General features: G+C 45.2%; 1 protein-coding gene across 1 annotated transcript in view; it reads left to right on the forward strand.

Moving 5' to 3' along the window:
• TTLL12 (tubulin tyrosine ligase like 12) overlaps positions 1 to 13,733 on the forward strand; it is a 67,610-nt gene that overhangs the window by 48,518 nt on the left and 5,359 nt on the right. The window contains exons 7-12 of the mRNA XM_048825441.2: positions 7,154 to 7,270; positions 7,369 to 7,563; positions 9,646 to 9,757; positions 11,852 to 12,003; positions 12,128 to 12,209; positions 12,732 to 12,800. Coding sequence (XP_048681398.1) covers positions 7,154 to 7,270; positions 7,369 to 7,563; positions 9,646 to 9,757; positions 11,852 to 12,003; positions 12,128 to 12,209; positions 12,732 to 12,800 — 727 coding nt within the window. The remainder of the gene's footprint in view (positions 1 to 7,153; positions 7,271 to 7,368; positions 7,564 to 9,645; positions 9,758 to 11,851; positions 12,004 to 12,127; positions 12,210 to 12,731; positions 12,801 to 13,733) is intronic.

A 13,733-nucleotide genomic window follows, 5' to 3' on the forward strand; every position in this document is an offset into this window, starting at 1 on the left:
CCCGCCCCTTCCCTGGTGGTGCAGTCGGTTTTGTCATCTCCAAATTGGCAGTCCCCCCGATGACTTCAAGGAGCACCAGGTTCTCCTTAAAAGGGTGGCTACCAAATTGAACTTGGAGATTGAAGAGTTGGTGAAAGAGTCCAACCTCTTTAATGTTATATCCTCCACCTCCCCAGCCCAGGTCGTGTTGCCCGTCTACCCAGGGGTCCTTAAGATTGCCAAATCGCTGTTGTAGACCCCCTCTTCCATTCTCCCTACTTCTAAAAAGGTGGAAAAGAAGTACTACGTCCCTGCAAAGGGATTTGAATATCTGTACACGCACCCTCCAGTGGAGTCATGGGTCATGTCCACTGTTAATGAAAGGGACAGGCAGAGCCAAGTCAGTGGCACACTGAAAAACAAAGACACCAAGAAACTGGACTTGTTTGGCAGAAAAATTTATTCAACAGCCAACCTGCAATTTCAGGTGTCTAACCACCAGGCCCAGTTAGGCAGATACAATTTTAATCTCTGGGACTCCCTTAGTAAATTCAAGGAGACCTTCCCACACGACCAAGCCCAGGAGTTTGCCGGATTAGAGGAGGAAGACACAGTGGTGCGAGAGGGGCCTTCCAGATGGCCTGGGGTGCCACGGACTCGGCAGCCAGGGTTGTCGCCTCTGCGGTGGTCATGAGGTGCAGCTCTTGATTACAGTCCTCTGGGTTATCCCAGGAGATGCATTCAGGACCTCCCGATTGAGGGAGTGGGGCTCTTCTCCGAGCTCGTGGCTGCAAGGCTCTACGGACTTAAAGACTCCCGTGCCACCCTCCACTCCTTGGGCCTTCCTAGCCTGCTGAGGAATATGAAGCTGTTTCATCATCCTCCGCTTCCCCAGTCTAGGTCCTGAGGGACTCCCGGCTAGGATAGAGAAAAGGGGTTTAAGTGGAGACACCCGTTGTCTTCCCATTCGCCTGCTCAGCCTGGCCCTCCCAGAAACCCAGGCATTTTTGAGGGTGCGCTTGAGGACGGCACCCCAGTACCCTCCCAGGATCCACCCTGCTACTCAACCACCTGCACCCCTTCCGGTTGGCCTGGTCACAGCTGACCTCAGATTGTTGGGTGCTCAACATAAGATCTTCAGATTACACCCTGCAGTTTGTGGCCAACCCTCCCTCCCACCCCCCTTCCCTGTCCCTCTTCAGGGACCCTTCTCACGAGCAACTTCTTGTTCAAGGGGTAGAAAACCTCCTGCACCTGGGGGCAGTGGAGGAGGTCCCTTAGGACATGAAAGGGAAACGGTTCTACTCGCGCTACTTCCTAATCCTGAAAGTAAAAAGGTGCTGGACCTGAGTCGCCTCAACAAGTTGAAGTTTTACATGATCTCCCTGGTCTCCATGATCCCCACCCTGGATCTGGGAAACTGATACGCCACCTTGGACTTGAAGGACGCATATTTCCATTTTCCTGGGACACAGACACTTCCTCCAGTTTGTGTTGGGCCAGCACCATTTCCAATTCACAGTGCTGCCCTTCAGTCTCCTGTCAGCCCCGAGAGTGGTCACAAAGTGCATAGCACCAGTGGCCACTTACTTGAGGTGTCGAGGTCTTCAAATTTACCCTTATCTCGACGACTAGCTAATAAAGGGCCAGTCCTGGGATCTGGTGCAACAGCATCTCGATCTGGTTTGCTCCATCTGTCACAACTTGGGGCTGTTAATAAATGAGAAAAAGTCAACCTTGGTTCTAGTGCAGCTCATAGAGTTCATCGGCATGGTCCTCGACTCTACTCAGGCCAGACCTTCCGCCCCGAGACCTGGTTCCGAGCCATGGCAGACCTGATCTTGTGCATGGAAGCCCACTCTCTTACCACCGCTCATGCGTGCCTGCAACTGGGCCACATGGTGGCTGGCACTTACATGGGCCGGCACATGCGGCTCAATCTCAGGCCCCTGCAGGTGTGGCTAGCGTTGGTCTACATCCCCAACAGACACAGAATTGACTGTGTAGTCAGGGTCCTGGACCTCATACTGTCATCACTCATATGGTGGCAGAATTCTGCACTGGTGTTGGAGGGAGTTCACTTTGTGGCTCCATCCCCATCAGTGACCCTCGTCTCTGATGCGTCGGGCCCGGAGTGGGGTGTCCACCTGGGCGATCTCAGCACACAAGGTCATTGGTTGAGTCACGATCGCTCCTTACACATCGTCAGGGAGTTCGGAGCGGTTCGCTTGATCTGCCAAGGCTTCCTACCTCACAGAGAAAGCACGGTGGTCCAGGTCAGGAGGGACAATACAGCTGCTATGTTCTATATCAACAAGCAAGGCGGGGCCAGATCATCTGCCCTTTGCCAAGAAGTCCTCAAGCTTTTGGACTGCTGTGTATAACATGATATCCATCTCATAGCTGCACGACACCACACCACGCCCTACCCCCACCCCAGGTCCAGAAACAGTTTGGCAGATAGCCTCAGTAGGGCCTTCTCGTCTTGCCACGAGGGGCCCCTTCGTCCAGAAGTGGTCAGCCTCATCTTCCAGAGGTGAGGGACTCCCTGGGTGGACCTGTTCGCATCCAGGCAGAACAGGAAATGCCACTTTTCTGTTCGGTTCTGGGGATTCACAGAGGCTCCCTGTAGGACGCTTTTCTGCTCCCGTGGTCGGGGCTCTGATGTACGCCTTCCCTCCTGTGCCGTTAATTCACAGGGTCCTCATGAAGATCAAGCAGGACAGGGCAAACGTGATCCTCGTACTGCCGGCGTGGCCACGCCAGCACTGGTTCAGCACGGTGCTGGGCCCTCTCTGGCTGCTCCGTTACAGCTACTGCTCCAGCCAGACCTGCTGTCCCAAAACCACGGCAGGCTTCTGCATGCAAACCTGGTGGTGCTGCACCTGACGGCTTGGCTACTGCATGGTTAAATGCAGGGGAGCAGTAGTGCTCGGCCAGTGTCTAACAGGTCCTGCTGGGCAACAGAAAGTCCTTCACCAGAGTGACCTACCTGGCCAAATGGAAATGGTTCGCTTGTTGGACCTCGGATAAAGGCATTCTGCCTGAGCAGGCCTCACTGCAGTTAATCCTGGACTACCTTCTACATATCAGGCTCCCCAGCCTGTCCCTTTCATCTATTAAGGTCCACTTGGCCACTATCTCAGCCTTCTATCTGCTGCTCAAGAGTAGGTCAGTTTTTGCCTAGGACGTGACTGCCAGGTTCCTCAAGGGCCTCGAGCACCTCTATCCGCCTATCAGGGACCCCGTCCCTCTGTCAGACCTGAAACTTGTTCTGTCACAGCTTCCGGGACCCCCCTGTTAGAGCCTCTGGCTTCCTGTTCTCTCCTTCTCCTTTCCTGGAAGGTCCCATTCTTGGTTGCAATAATATCTGCCCGCAGGGTCTCTGAGATTAGGGTGCTTACCTTGAAACCACCCTATACGGTCTTTTACAAAGCCAAGGTCCAGCTGCAGCTACACCCGGCTTTCCTGCCCAGGGTAGTCTCACAGTTTCATACGGGCCAGGACATTTCCTTACCTGTCTTTTTTTTTTTTTTCCTAAATCTGCACAAGTCAGAGAAGGAGCATAGGTTGCATTCTCTAGACGTCAGGAGGGCATTAGCCTTCTAAATTGAAAGGACCAAGCCATTCTGCAAGTAGACGCAACTGTTTGTCGCAGTGATCGACAGGGTGAAAGGTCATCCAGTATCTGCTCAAAGAATTTTTTCTTGGATCACTCCCTGTATTCGCTGCTGCTCCGATCAGGCAAAGGCGCCCCTTTGGGCGATCATTACCACCCATTCAACCAGGGCACAAGCCTCTTCAGCAACTTTCCTAGCCAAGTGCCTATCCAGGAGATCTGTAGGGCGGCCACCTAGTCATCTGTCCACACATTTGCGTCCCATTACACGCTTACCCAGCAGGCCCAGGATGATGTTGGCTTCAGTAGAGCAGTGCTGCAAGCCGCAAGACAGTGAACTCTGAGCCCACCTCTGAAATTACTGCTTGTGAGTCACCTAGAATAGAATAAGCAAGCATGTGAAGAATAAATGGTTACCTACCTTTTCGTAACTGTTGTTCTTAGAGATGTGTTGCTCATGTCCATTCCATCACCTTCCTTTCTCCCTCTCTGTCGGAGTTGCCTGCAAGAAAGAACTGGGAGGGCGTAGGGCTGGCGGCGCCTAATATACCGACGCATGAGCACAGCACTCAAGGGGACGCCACAGCTGACCCTCTGGATACCGCTAAGGCAAAAATCTGCAACGACTCTGCATGTGGACGCGCACACACCTAGAATGGAATGCATGTGAGCAACACATCTCGAAGAACAACAGTTACGAAAAGGTAGGTAACCGTTTTTTCCATTCATTGGTTCTCTTCTACAGCTGCAGGAGGGATTTTATTTTGAAGAAAAACCATATCTGATATACACCCAGCTTTTAGGGCCTGTTCCTCCTGCTGGTTAGGCTAGAATTTAGCCACATGCCCATGCTGAGGCTGTGGATGGTAGTGTCATGGGTACATGCTGTGATGCCCACCATTTTGTAAAGTAAGTAGATTTAAATTAAATCTGGCAAGTGCAAGCTGTAGGAGGGGCAAAGGAAGGCAATAGCTTCCCCTAGTGGCGTCAGAAAATACTTTAGCCAATGACTTCCACTTATGACATTGGGATCTTTGTTTGCCCCTTCCAATATGTGTACTACAGGGCTGGCTTCCTTCCTTCCTTTATAAAATATATAATGAAGTTCCTAGCCCCAGCTCTTCCAGCGTCTGATGTTAATATATCCGTGCCCTAATTATGAACGAGGGCCTCATATTCCTACCCCAAGGCAGGCAACCATCATTGACCTGTCTTACAGATAACCTTGTGCAACCTGTATTACCTTATTTCAGGCAGAGCTGTGACTAGACCACAGCTATGTAATACGACAGACCCAAGTCTCAACCATGCTGCCTTTCGGAATGAATGCACCAAATTATGTGCCTGGCTATGCTGCTTATATCCATTGATCTCATCACTAAAGCACACTCTTCTCACAGAACTGGCAATGGAACCCAGGAATCCTAATACCTAATGTTCCAGTACTGTTCCACAAATAATTGTGTAACAGACTGGCAAAATGTTTCCATACTGTGCTCTAGGGGCTTATTCACATAAAGGACAATGAGCTAGTACTGCTACCGTTTACTCCTGTAGTTCAAGGAAGGGACATCTTTGCTGTGGAACTGAAGGCCCTGTTCTTGTCATGGGTCCAAACCTTGCTCATGAGCCACGTGGGGGAAAAACAATGTGTGGTCATGTAATTAAAGACTCTGTAATGGATAGGCACACGGCAGCTGAACTGAGGTTGCCTGGGCAACCTCGGTTCTGGCACTTCCTAACTTACCAAAGCTTGATTTAGGTCAGGGGTGCCCAAACTGCCGCCCATAGGCCGCACGTGTCCCACCAGAGCATTTTACAAGGCCTGTGGCCTGCTTCAACACTAATGGCAGATTGATTAATGTTTTCATGTTCACATCATTTTAGTTTACATGAGTGTGTGTAAATAGACAATACTGTACATAAATGGTCTCTATCCAAATATATACAAAACAAGCTGAATTTAAAATATAAATCAATACAGGTGACTTTAAATCTGTTTGGCGCACACAAGGTTGTGCTTAGGTTTATGTGGCCCTTTTTGTAATAAGGTTGGGCACTGCTGACTTAGGTAAAAGACTGTAAATGTCACATCACTCTTTGTATACCATGTATATATAAAAGTAGCATTTGGATGCCTCATAGCATTGCTGAAGTACTACCAAGCCTTTCAACGTTAAGCCGTCAGTCTGAATCCAGCCCAGCTCTGTAGGGAAGCAGTTCCCATCTAATGCATATTTGGTGGCCGCAATGTGAGATGAGTGTGGTACCAGCTTCCACATCAAACTTGCCACTATGCTTTGCACTGATTGGCAGACTTAGAGGAAAGGCTAAGAACTGTAAGGACCATGGGGAGAGTATTATTACAGTTACCCCTAGCTGAAGCTGCCAGATTGGGGTTGAAGCTTCTGGAAGGGGGTGGGTGGATGCATGTTTGTAAAACTTCCTCTACTTCAGCCCTGTAGACAGAGGACTTAGTTCACCAGGGATGTCAAGCTGATACCTTTCCCCTGCAGTAAATTCACACAACTTTTTAAACTGAATATTAACATTATGTACAAATACCTTATAACAACATAATTTGTATAATATGTTACACTTGGAGTTGCACAAAACTTGGCCTCAATGTGTAAACATCTGACATTTTTCTCTTCTGAAGGATGTCGTTTTCTCCCCCTTAACAGTAATGGAATATATGAGGGGTCCAGTTGCAAAAACACATCCCTTGATGTGTCCTCTAATTAGATAGCAGTAGAAAAGGTGGAACAAAATCCTATATAGCCTGACTCTGCATCACAAACCAGTAGAAATGAGGAGGAGATGAAATGTGATGGTTCTCTGACGAAGTGATTAGCTGTTGTTGACACTATTTGTCTAAACGTTTGCAAAGGCAATTTTGGACTATTTTGTTTGTCTCCTCCTTCTCTTTAATATTTTTTTCTCTACATCTTGAACTGTTAGTCTCCCTTCCAAGCCACAAAGCCACCATAAAATTCTCTCCAGATTGCATTGCTGCTGAGTTATTTGAACTTGCTAAATAGCAAGGTCGCTTGTTAAACTATCAAATAATCTTAAACTGGGATTTTGTGTTGGAAACTCTTAAAGTATCAGACTCAAAACATATCATTTAGTTTTTGTTTGCTTTGTAACTGTTTTTTGCTACATTTTAAAATAGCTTTAAATGTGAATATCTTCATTGAGGATTTGTTGTGTCCCACCCTACTTGATGCTGTAGAGCTGCTTCTGAATCTGTAAGATCAAGTTCACTTCCTCGTTAGCAGGGCTGCAATGAGGCAAACACTGGAATATGACTTTTCTGCATGTGGAAAATAAAGACCTGATGCTCTGAATAAGAACTGAGGGTGCTCAGTTCTTTCTATTTACCATCAAGTATGTTTGCATAATTAAAAAAAAATTGACGTTTTAGAGTCGATTAACAAGTGTAGTTCTTTTGTGTTGCATGTTTTCTGTTAAGATAGCCATTAGTTTTGATTTCAAGAGGAGAAACTGCTCTCTCATTGACAAAACTTGTATGTATCTTTTCCTTTCTCCCAGGGTCTATACAGACCTTCCCCAAATCCTCAACAACTTGAAACACCCACGTTTTGAGTTTACCGAATATGAGGGAGAAGCAGACATCCTCTACAACTTTTCCCACTTCAAAGATTACAGGTGACAGCTATTTCCTTGCAAGTACAAATTATCTGGCTGCCATATAAAAAGCTCTGTTCCATGGAGTGGTCTTTTTAAGTGACCTCCATCTCTTGTAGGAAACTAAGTGAAGAGAGGCCCCATGTGATGTTGAATCAGTTTCCATGTGAGCATCTCCTGACAGTCAAGGATTGTCTAGCATCCATATCTAGACGAGTTGGAGGGACGGAGGGGCCAAAATGGCTGCCTCGTACTTTTAACCTTCACACAGAATTACCCCAGTTTATCAGCTGTTTTCAGCAACGTGAGAGGAGGTAGGCCATGTTGCTGTTGCTTGTCTTGCAATTTCCTAACCAACTTTCTCCAAGTACCAGCAAGTGCATGTTTTGGGTTAATTGGATTAAACAGCTCTTCTTCTGCCATTAATTTGTACTAACTGCATTTCACTTATGTTCTAGTGGATTTTATCTGAAAAGTGTGGGCTTTACTTATTTGTTTTAACTCCAAAATATGTATTGTGACATACTGTGAAATATATAGGGTGGAATCATTGACTCCATTGAAGTCAGTGGCAAAATTCCATTTTACAAATGTACGAAGATTTACAACTTTTGTGTGGGCAGATAGCTTTCTCTGTGAGCCAATGGCAATTTAAAGCAGAGCAGTGATTGTGCCCAGTTTTCTTGGTTAAAACACATTTCCAAGCGGAAGTCAAATTTAGAATTAACCTTGGACTCCCTTAGAGAGGCTGAAAGAAAACGGACTCTGATTCTCATTAGGCGTTCTGTGTTACCTTACTCATAAGCACTTCCTGTCACAGCAATCTCCTTCGGATCCAGGAGAACTGACCGTAACAAGGAATTTGTCTGGTAGGATACGTCTACACTTACAGCCGTGTGTACAGAACAGACCATGCCCAATTGGCATGGGTAAAAATAGCAGTGTAGATGGTGAGGCATGCCTTAGGCAAGCAGAGTAGATTAGAATGCCCTAGACACCTGAACCCCAGGTTTTATACTGTACACAGGGCTCTCTACACACCAATCAGCACTTCTTTCATCTGCAATGCTATTTTTAGCAGGCTAATGTCCTGCTGGCAGAGCCTTTCCCCACCACTGTGAAAGGCTCCAGCAGCAGGGAAAGGGTCTGGCTACTAGAACCTTTCACTGGGTCATGTAGCTACACACTGCAGTGACAAATGTGGACACTTGCCTTTCACTGCAGTGTGTAGCTACACATGTCCCTGTACTCAGCATGCTGCCATAAAGCGTAGACATAGCCTTAGTGAGGGACTGGGGGCAGTTGATGTCTTGCTCTTTCACCAAAATAACCCCTATCTTGTCTCCCAGTTAGCTCCCTGATTGTCCTGGGGGTTGTGATTGATCCTGGAACCATCTAGCTGCTTCCCTCTCTTCTCAAGATACTGTTTCTTTACCTCCTGAATGGACTTAACCATGAGGGGAAATTTTAAATGTATGTTCTTAGCCTGTAGTATTCTGATTGTTGGTTAACAACAAGTATGTGCAAGAGGTGATCATGAAGCCAGAGTGTGTGTGTATGTGTGTGTGTTGGGGAGGGAGTTTCAAAATCAACTCTTTCAGTGAAAACACAGATCCTTCACTAAAACTAGTACTGCACACTGGTATTAAAACTTAACCACAGGCAGGCTTCCAGATCACCTAGAGAAACTTCTCTGCATGCCTTCACAAATTCATTGGGGAAGACGGGACCTCCAGGGTCACCTTGCTGTTGCTCAGTAGCATGAACAGACTAAAGACCTGCATATCGCTCCTACTTTGTCCAAAGCTTTTTGAAGAGTCCAGCCTCTTCAGATATCTACGTAGTGGAAAGAGAGTGAGGAGAAGGTATGCTCTCTTGAGCTTGACAGGTGCGTTTGGGCAAGGGATTCACATTGCTATGTTCAGTGTTCAGTCCCCAAAAGAATAGCTGTCTGTTATGTAACTTGGTTGGCTCAGAGGTGGCCTTGAGGAACCTAATTTACAAGTTTTAAAGCACCCACCTAGAATGTTCTCAAACTTTGTGATCACCTGGTCAGAATGGGCTCTTGACCTACAAACAAGCACTTATGATGTAGTAATGTATGTATGAAGGAAAAAGGGATTTACCAGTGGAAGTATGGTAGGCCCTTGCTGAAAAAGAAAGTGAGAGCCCCCAAAATCCTAGCTCACGTCAGCTGTGATCCAGGAGCCCTTGGTTCTTGCACCCTCCCCTGCTGCATCGAAAAGAACATTCGGATTGGTAATGCATCCGTCAGTATCAGCATGTGGTTCAGAATGGAGGTTGGCCAGTAAAACATCTAAAGATAAATGAGGTGCGCACTGACATGCTGTGGCCTTGACTGAGGTTTTTTTTTATTATTATTTTTTTTATTGTAGGGGAGAAGACAATCATTGGATATGCAAACCATGGAACTTGGCCAGAAGCCTAGACACCCACATCACCAACAATCTTCACAACATCATCAGGCACAGGGAAAGTAGCCCGAAGGTTAGAGGAAAGTAGGCTTCCCACTTGGTTTGAAGCAAGGTTTTTTTTTTAAACTTGATGCTCTTTGTAAGAATAAACAAGAGGGAAAATAATTTCCTTCTTCAAGAGGTTGTAATAGCTGGTATATGTTTCTGAGCATTTGCACATTAAAAGGGTGAACTCTTGATGAATTCATATTGAAATCTTAGCGTTGTGCGGTGTTAGAATATTTTTCTATTTGCTCGTAGTAGACCATGTCTGTCTGTTTAGGACAGAAATAAAATTTTCCCTGACCGTAATGAATGCTTAAATGTGTTGCTCCTTTTATGCTACTCAGTAAGAAATCTAGAAGATGAATTCCCACTTTCATGTAGCTTCTGTTGGCTGTAAATATAAGAAAGTTATTGCTACTTCCCTCAGGTTGATCATTTCTCTCAGTCTGACTGTTCATATGCGCAAAATGCTTCTTCCACCAATGATGGATGCATCACATGGCTTTTTATAGGAAGCCAACAGTGTGTGGTCTTACATCAGACTGTCACACAAGCTTTATGTCCCGTGACTTAATAGAATATCTGTTTTGGACTATGTGCCTTTTTTGGAATTCCAACATCAAATTAAAAATGCATGAAAGGGTGGGGAGGGATAGCTCAGTGGTTTGAGCACTGGCCTGCTAAACCCAGGGTTGTGAGTTCAATCCTTGAGGGGGCCATTTAGGGATCAGGGCAAAAATTGGGGATTGGTCCTGCTTTGAGCGGGGGGTTGGACTAGATGACCTCCTGAGGTCCCTTCCAACCCTGATATTCTATGATTCTAAGAATTACAGCATCCCTTTAGTTCAGAGAAAGCTGATAATATATAAAGTGAGACTGTTTTGTTTGGTTGTTTTTAATAGAATACTTTTAAAAAAAATCTGTTTAGTTTTTCTGTAAACTAGCCATTATTTCAAAAGCAGTTTTAGAGCTGTGTTTCTATACCAGTTAACCAAAACTAAGCTGTGTGTAGTTAAGGAGACAAAACAAAATGTTTTGTATCTTATCAAGCACCTTGTAAACAAAGGGAAAATGTGTTTTTAACAACATAATCAAGGTCCTAGGTATTATGGATCCAGTCTAATGTGCTGCAAGACATTCTTAACTTTTATGGCATCCCTTGATGGCTGCCCTTGTTCCTCACCCCATACCCCGAAGTCTCACTATCTCTCCTCCGTCCATGCTTACTTTGTTCATTGGTAGCTGTCACACACCACCTCTTCCCCTAGATCAGTGGGTCTTAAAGCCGGCCCACCACTTGTTCAGGGAAAGCCCCTGACAGGCTGGGCCGGTTTGTTTACCTGCCGCGTCCACAGGTTCAGCCGATTGCGGCTCCCACTGGCCGCAGTTTGCCGTTCCAGGACAATGGGAGCCGCAGGAAACAGCGGCCAGCACATCCCTCTGCCTGTGCCACTTCCTGCAGCCCCCATTGGCCTGGAGCGGCAAACTGCGGCCAGTGGGAGCCACGATCAGCCAAACCTGTGGACACAGCAGGTAAACAAACCAGCCCGGCCTGCCAGAGGCTTTCCCTGAACAAGCGGTGGACCAGCTTTGAGAGCCATTGCCCTAGATAAATGAACACCAGCTCGTGGGGCTGAGGGAACTGAGAAGTTGGAGTAAAGGTGACTTCAGAGTAAAAGCAATTATGCTGCCATTTGTATGGCCATATAATTGCATTGCAAGTGAGGGCCTGAATTTTTTTGGTGGTGAAAAGTGTCCCTGGACAATTGGAAGATGTCCAGTCATCTGAGGAGGACCAAATGTTGGGTTGGATTGAATCTTATGAAAAGGTTTATAATGTAAGCAGAGAATTAAATAGAAGATTTCAATGGAATGAGGAGGGTAGTACTTTAATTCTGTACGCTGACCTGATAAGAGAGCGTGCATTCAGGCTATTTGGCTACAAACAAAGGCTAAGTTGCTTATATTGAGAAACTTTTTAAAAAGGAAAACTTGGCTTAATGTGTGTTGGTAGAATATCTTGGACTGTCCGAACCCACTGATACTTGTTTCTGTCATCACCTACTGTGCATCTTCATTCCTTAGGGTTTAATTGTGTTCAATCTCTGTGTTTTTGTTTTAGGTAGTGTCTAAGTATATTGAGAGTCCAGTATTGTTTCATCGGGAAGATGTGGGGATGGTTAAATTTGACATTCGTTACGTTGTGCTTCTGCGATCCGTAAAGCCACTCAAGCTGTATGCTTATGATGTTTTTTGGCTGCGGTTCTCAAATCGGTAATAACCTTTTTTTTTTTTTTTCTCCTTTCTAGGAGTGAAGGAGTTAGCAGTATTAAATTGTGATCCCTTGCCTTTCCAAGATCTTATGTAATTAACAGTGTCTCTTTCCTTTATTTGTTAGCGCATTTTCACTTGATGACTTGGACGACTATGAGAAGCATTTTACTGTCATGAACTATGCTTCTGGTGTAACCTTAAAACAGGTAAGTAAGTGATACACGAAAAGCAAATGTCTTCAGTCAATCAAGATGCTGGTCCTTTATCTGTGACTGTCACCAGATGCCCTGATGCATATCCACCCAAACAAACTTGACAGGTTATACCTGTTCTGATGCAGCTATTTTCCCAGATTGCAGATCCAGAGCAAATAGTCATAGATTATGGCACAAATTTTACCTCTCTAATCAAATCCATGTAAAAAGTATTAAAAGGACATCTTACCACTGCCAAACTGATGGTTTAAGTGTATGTTTTCACCACATAGTAAAAAGGACTGTCTGGTAGAAAAGCTTGGAACAAATAGTTCTCATTTTTGCACTTTCTAGACAGTGAAATTCCCCAGGACCTTATTTGGATTTGTACCATGTGTGTCGATAGATTCTGCAACTCATTACTCCTTCCTTTTCCACCCTTTTAAAAAAAAAAAAAAAAAAAAAAAAAAAAATCCTAGCTCCTGGTGGGAATAATCTAGCAAACCAATCTCTAATGCCATTAAATTATTTTAGGTTCACTATGATGAATTTATTCCTCTGTTTGAGAAGCAATATCCTGAATATTCCTGGAAAACTGTGCAAGTAAGTCACCAATCCCTCTTATCCATATAAGATGTTCACTACATTTTTCTTTTAGGCACAGGTGTTTTTCAAAAGTTCAGGTGTTTTTACCAGGGTAGTGAGTAAATGTCTCTTCAGTGCAGCAAAAGCCAGTAGTCCCAGAATTTTAAAGTCTACAAATACAAAATGCTCAATCATCTGTGTTACTATTATATTACGGTTTTAAGTTTTCCTCCATGAAAAGTTGTCATGGTATACTGTGCTTGGGAACAAAATTGGTGTACTGATGGACAGACAGTGGAAGCAGAAGGCTGTATGTTTCCAAAAAGTTGCAGAGCTTGGTGGAGAACTCACCCCTAGTTGCAGAATGGCGCATAGATTCTAAGCTTTCATTTAAAACACTATTTTGTCACAATCATGAAGGCTGGCAAAACCTGGATTGTAAACAGACAGTGGCTGCAATGATATATCCACATGAATCTGCACGAAGCCTGAAACGGTACTACTTAACATCTGGACCGGTCCTTCCATTTCAGTAGGTTAACGCTGCTATTGAAAGATGACCATTTCAGTAGCAACACGGTTAACTTTTTTTCGCTGCTGAACTTTTAAGCAAAGTTATTTAGAAACTTTGCTGACCTCAGCCCCAAACTGCTTCCCCAAGATATGGAAATAATATCAAAATAAGAAAGTCTCTACTGTACTGATTGAGGTTTTGGTATTTATTTTCATATTTAGTCTCTTAACTACATAAAGCTGCTGCTTAATTTGTAATCTGCAGCACTCTAACAAAACAGCTCCAAGGACCTTGTTATAGAATTTAGGTCCTTCTTGCAGTGTAGTACACAGCAGGCTGTTCTGAAGGGTGTGAATGCACACACTAGCCATTCTGGCATAGCAGATGGAAATGAGTACTTTACCAAGTACACCTTTCTGGTTCCTGCTCTTGAGGTG

Source organism: Caretta caretta, chromosome 1, assembly GCF_965140235.1.
Source record: "Caretta caretta isolate rCarCar2 chromosome 1, rCarCar1.hap1, whole genome shotgun sequence".
In the NCBI taxonomy this organism is placed as follows: Eukaryota; Metazoa; Chordata; order Testudines; family Cheloniidae; genus Caretta; species Caretta caretta.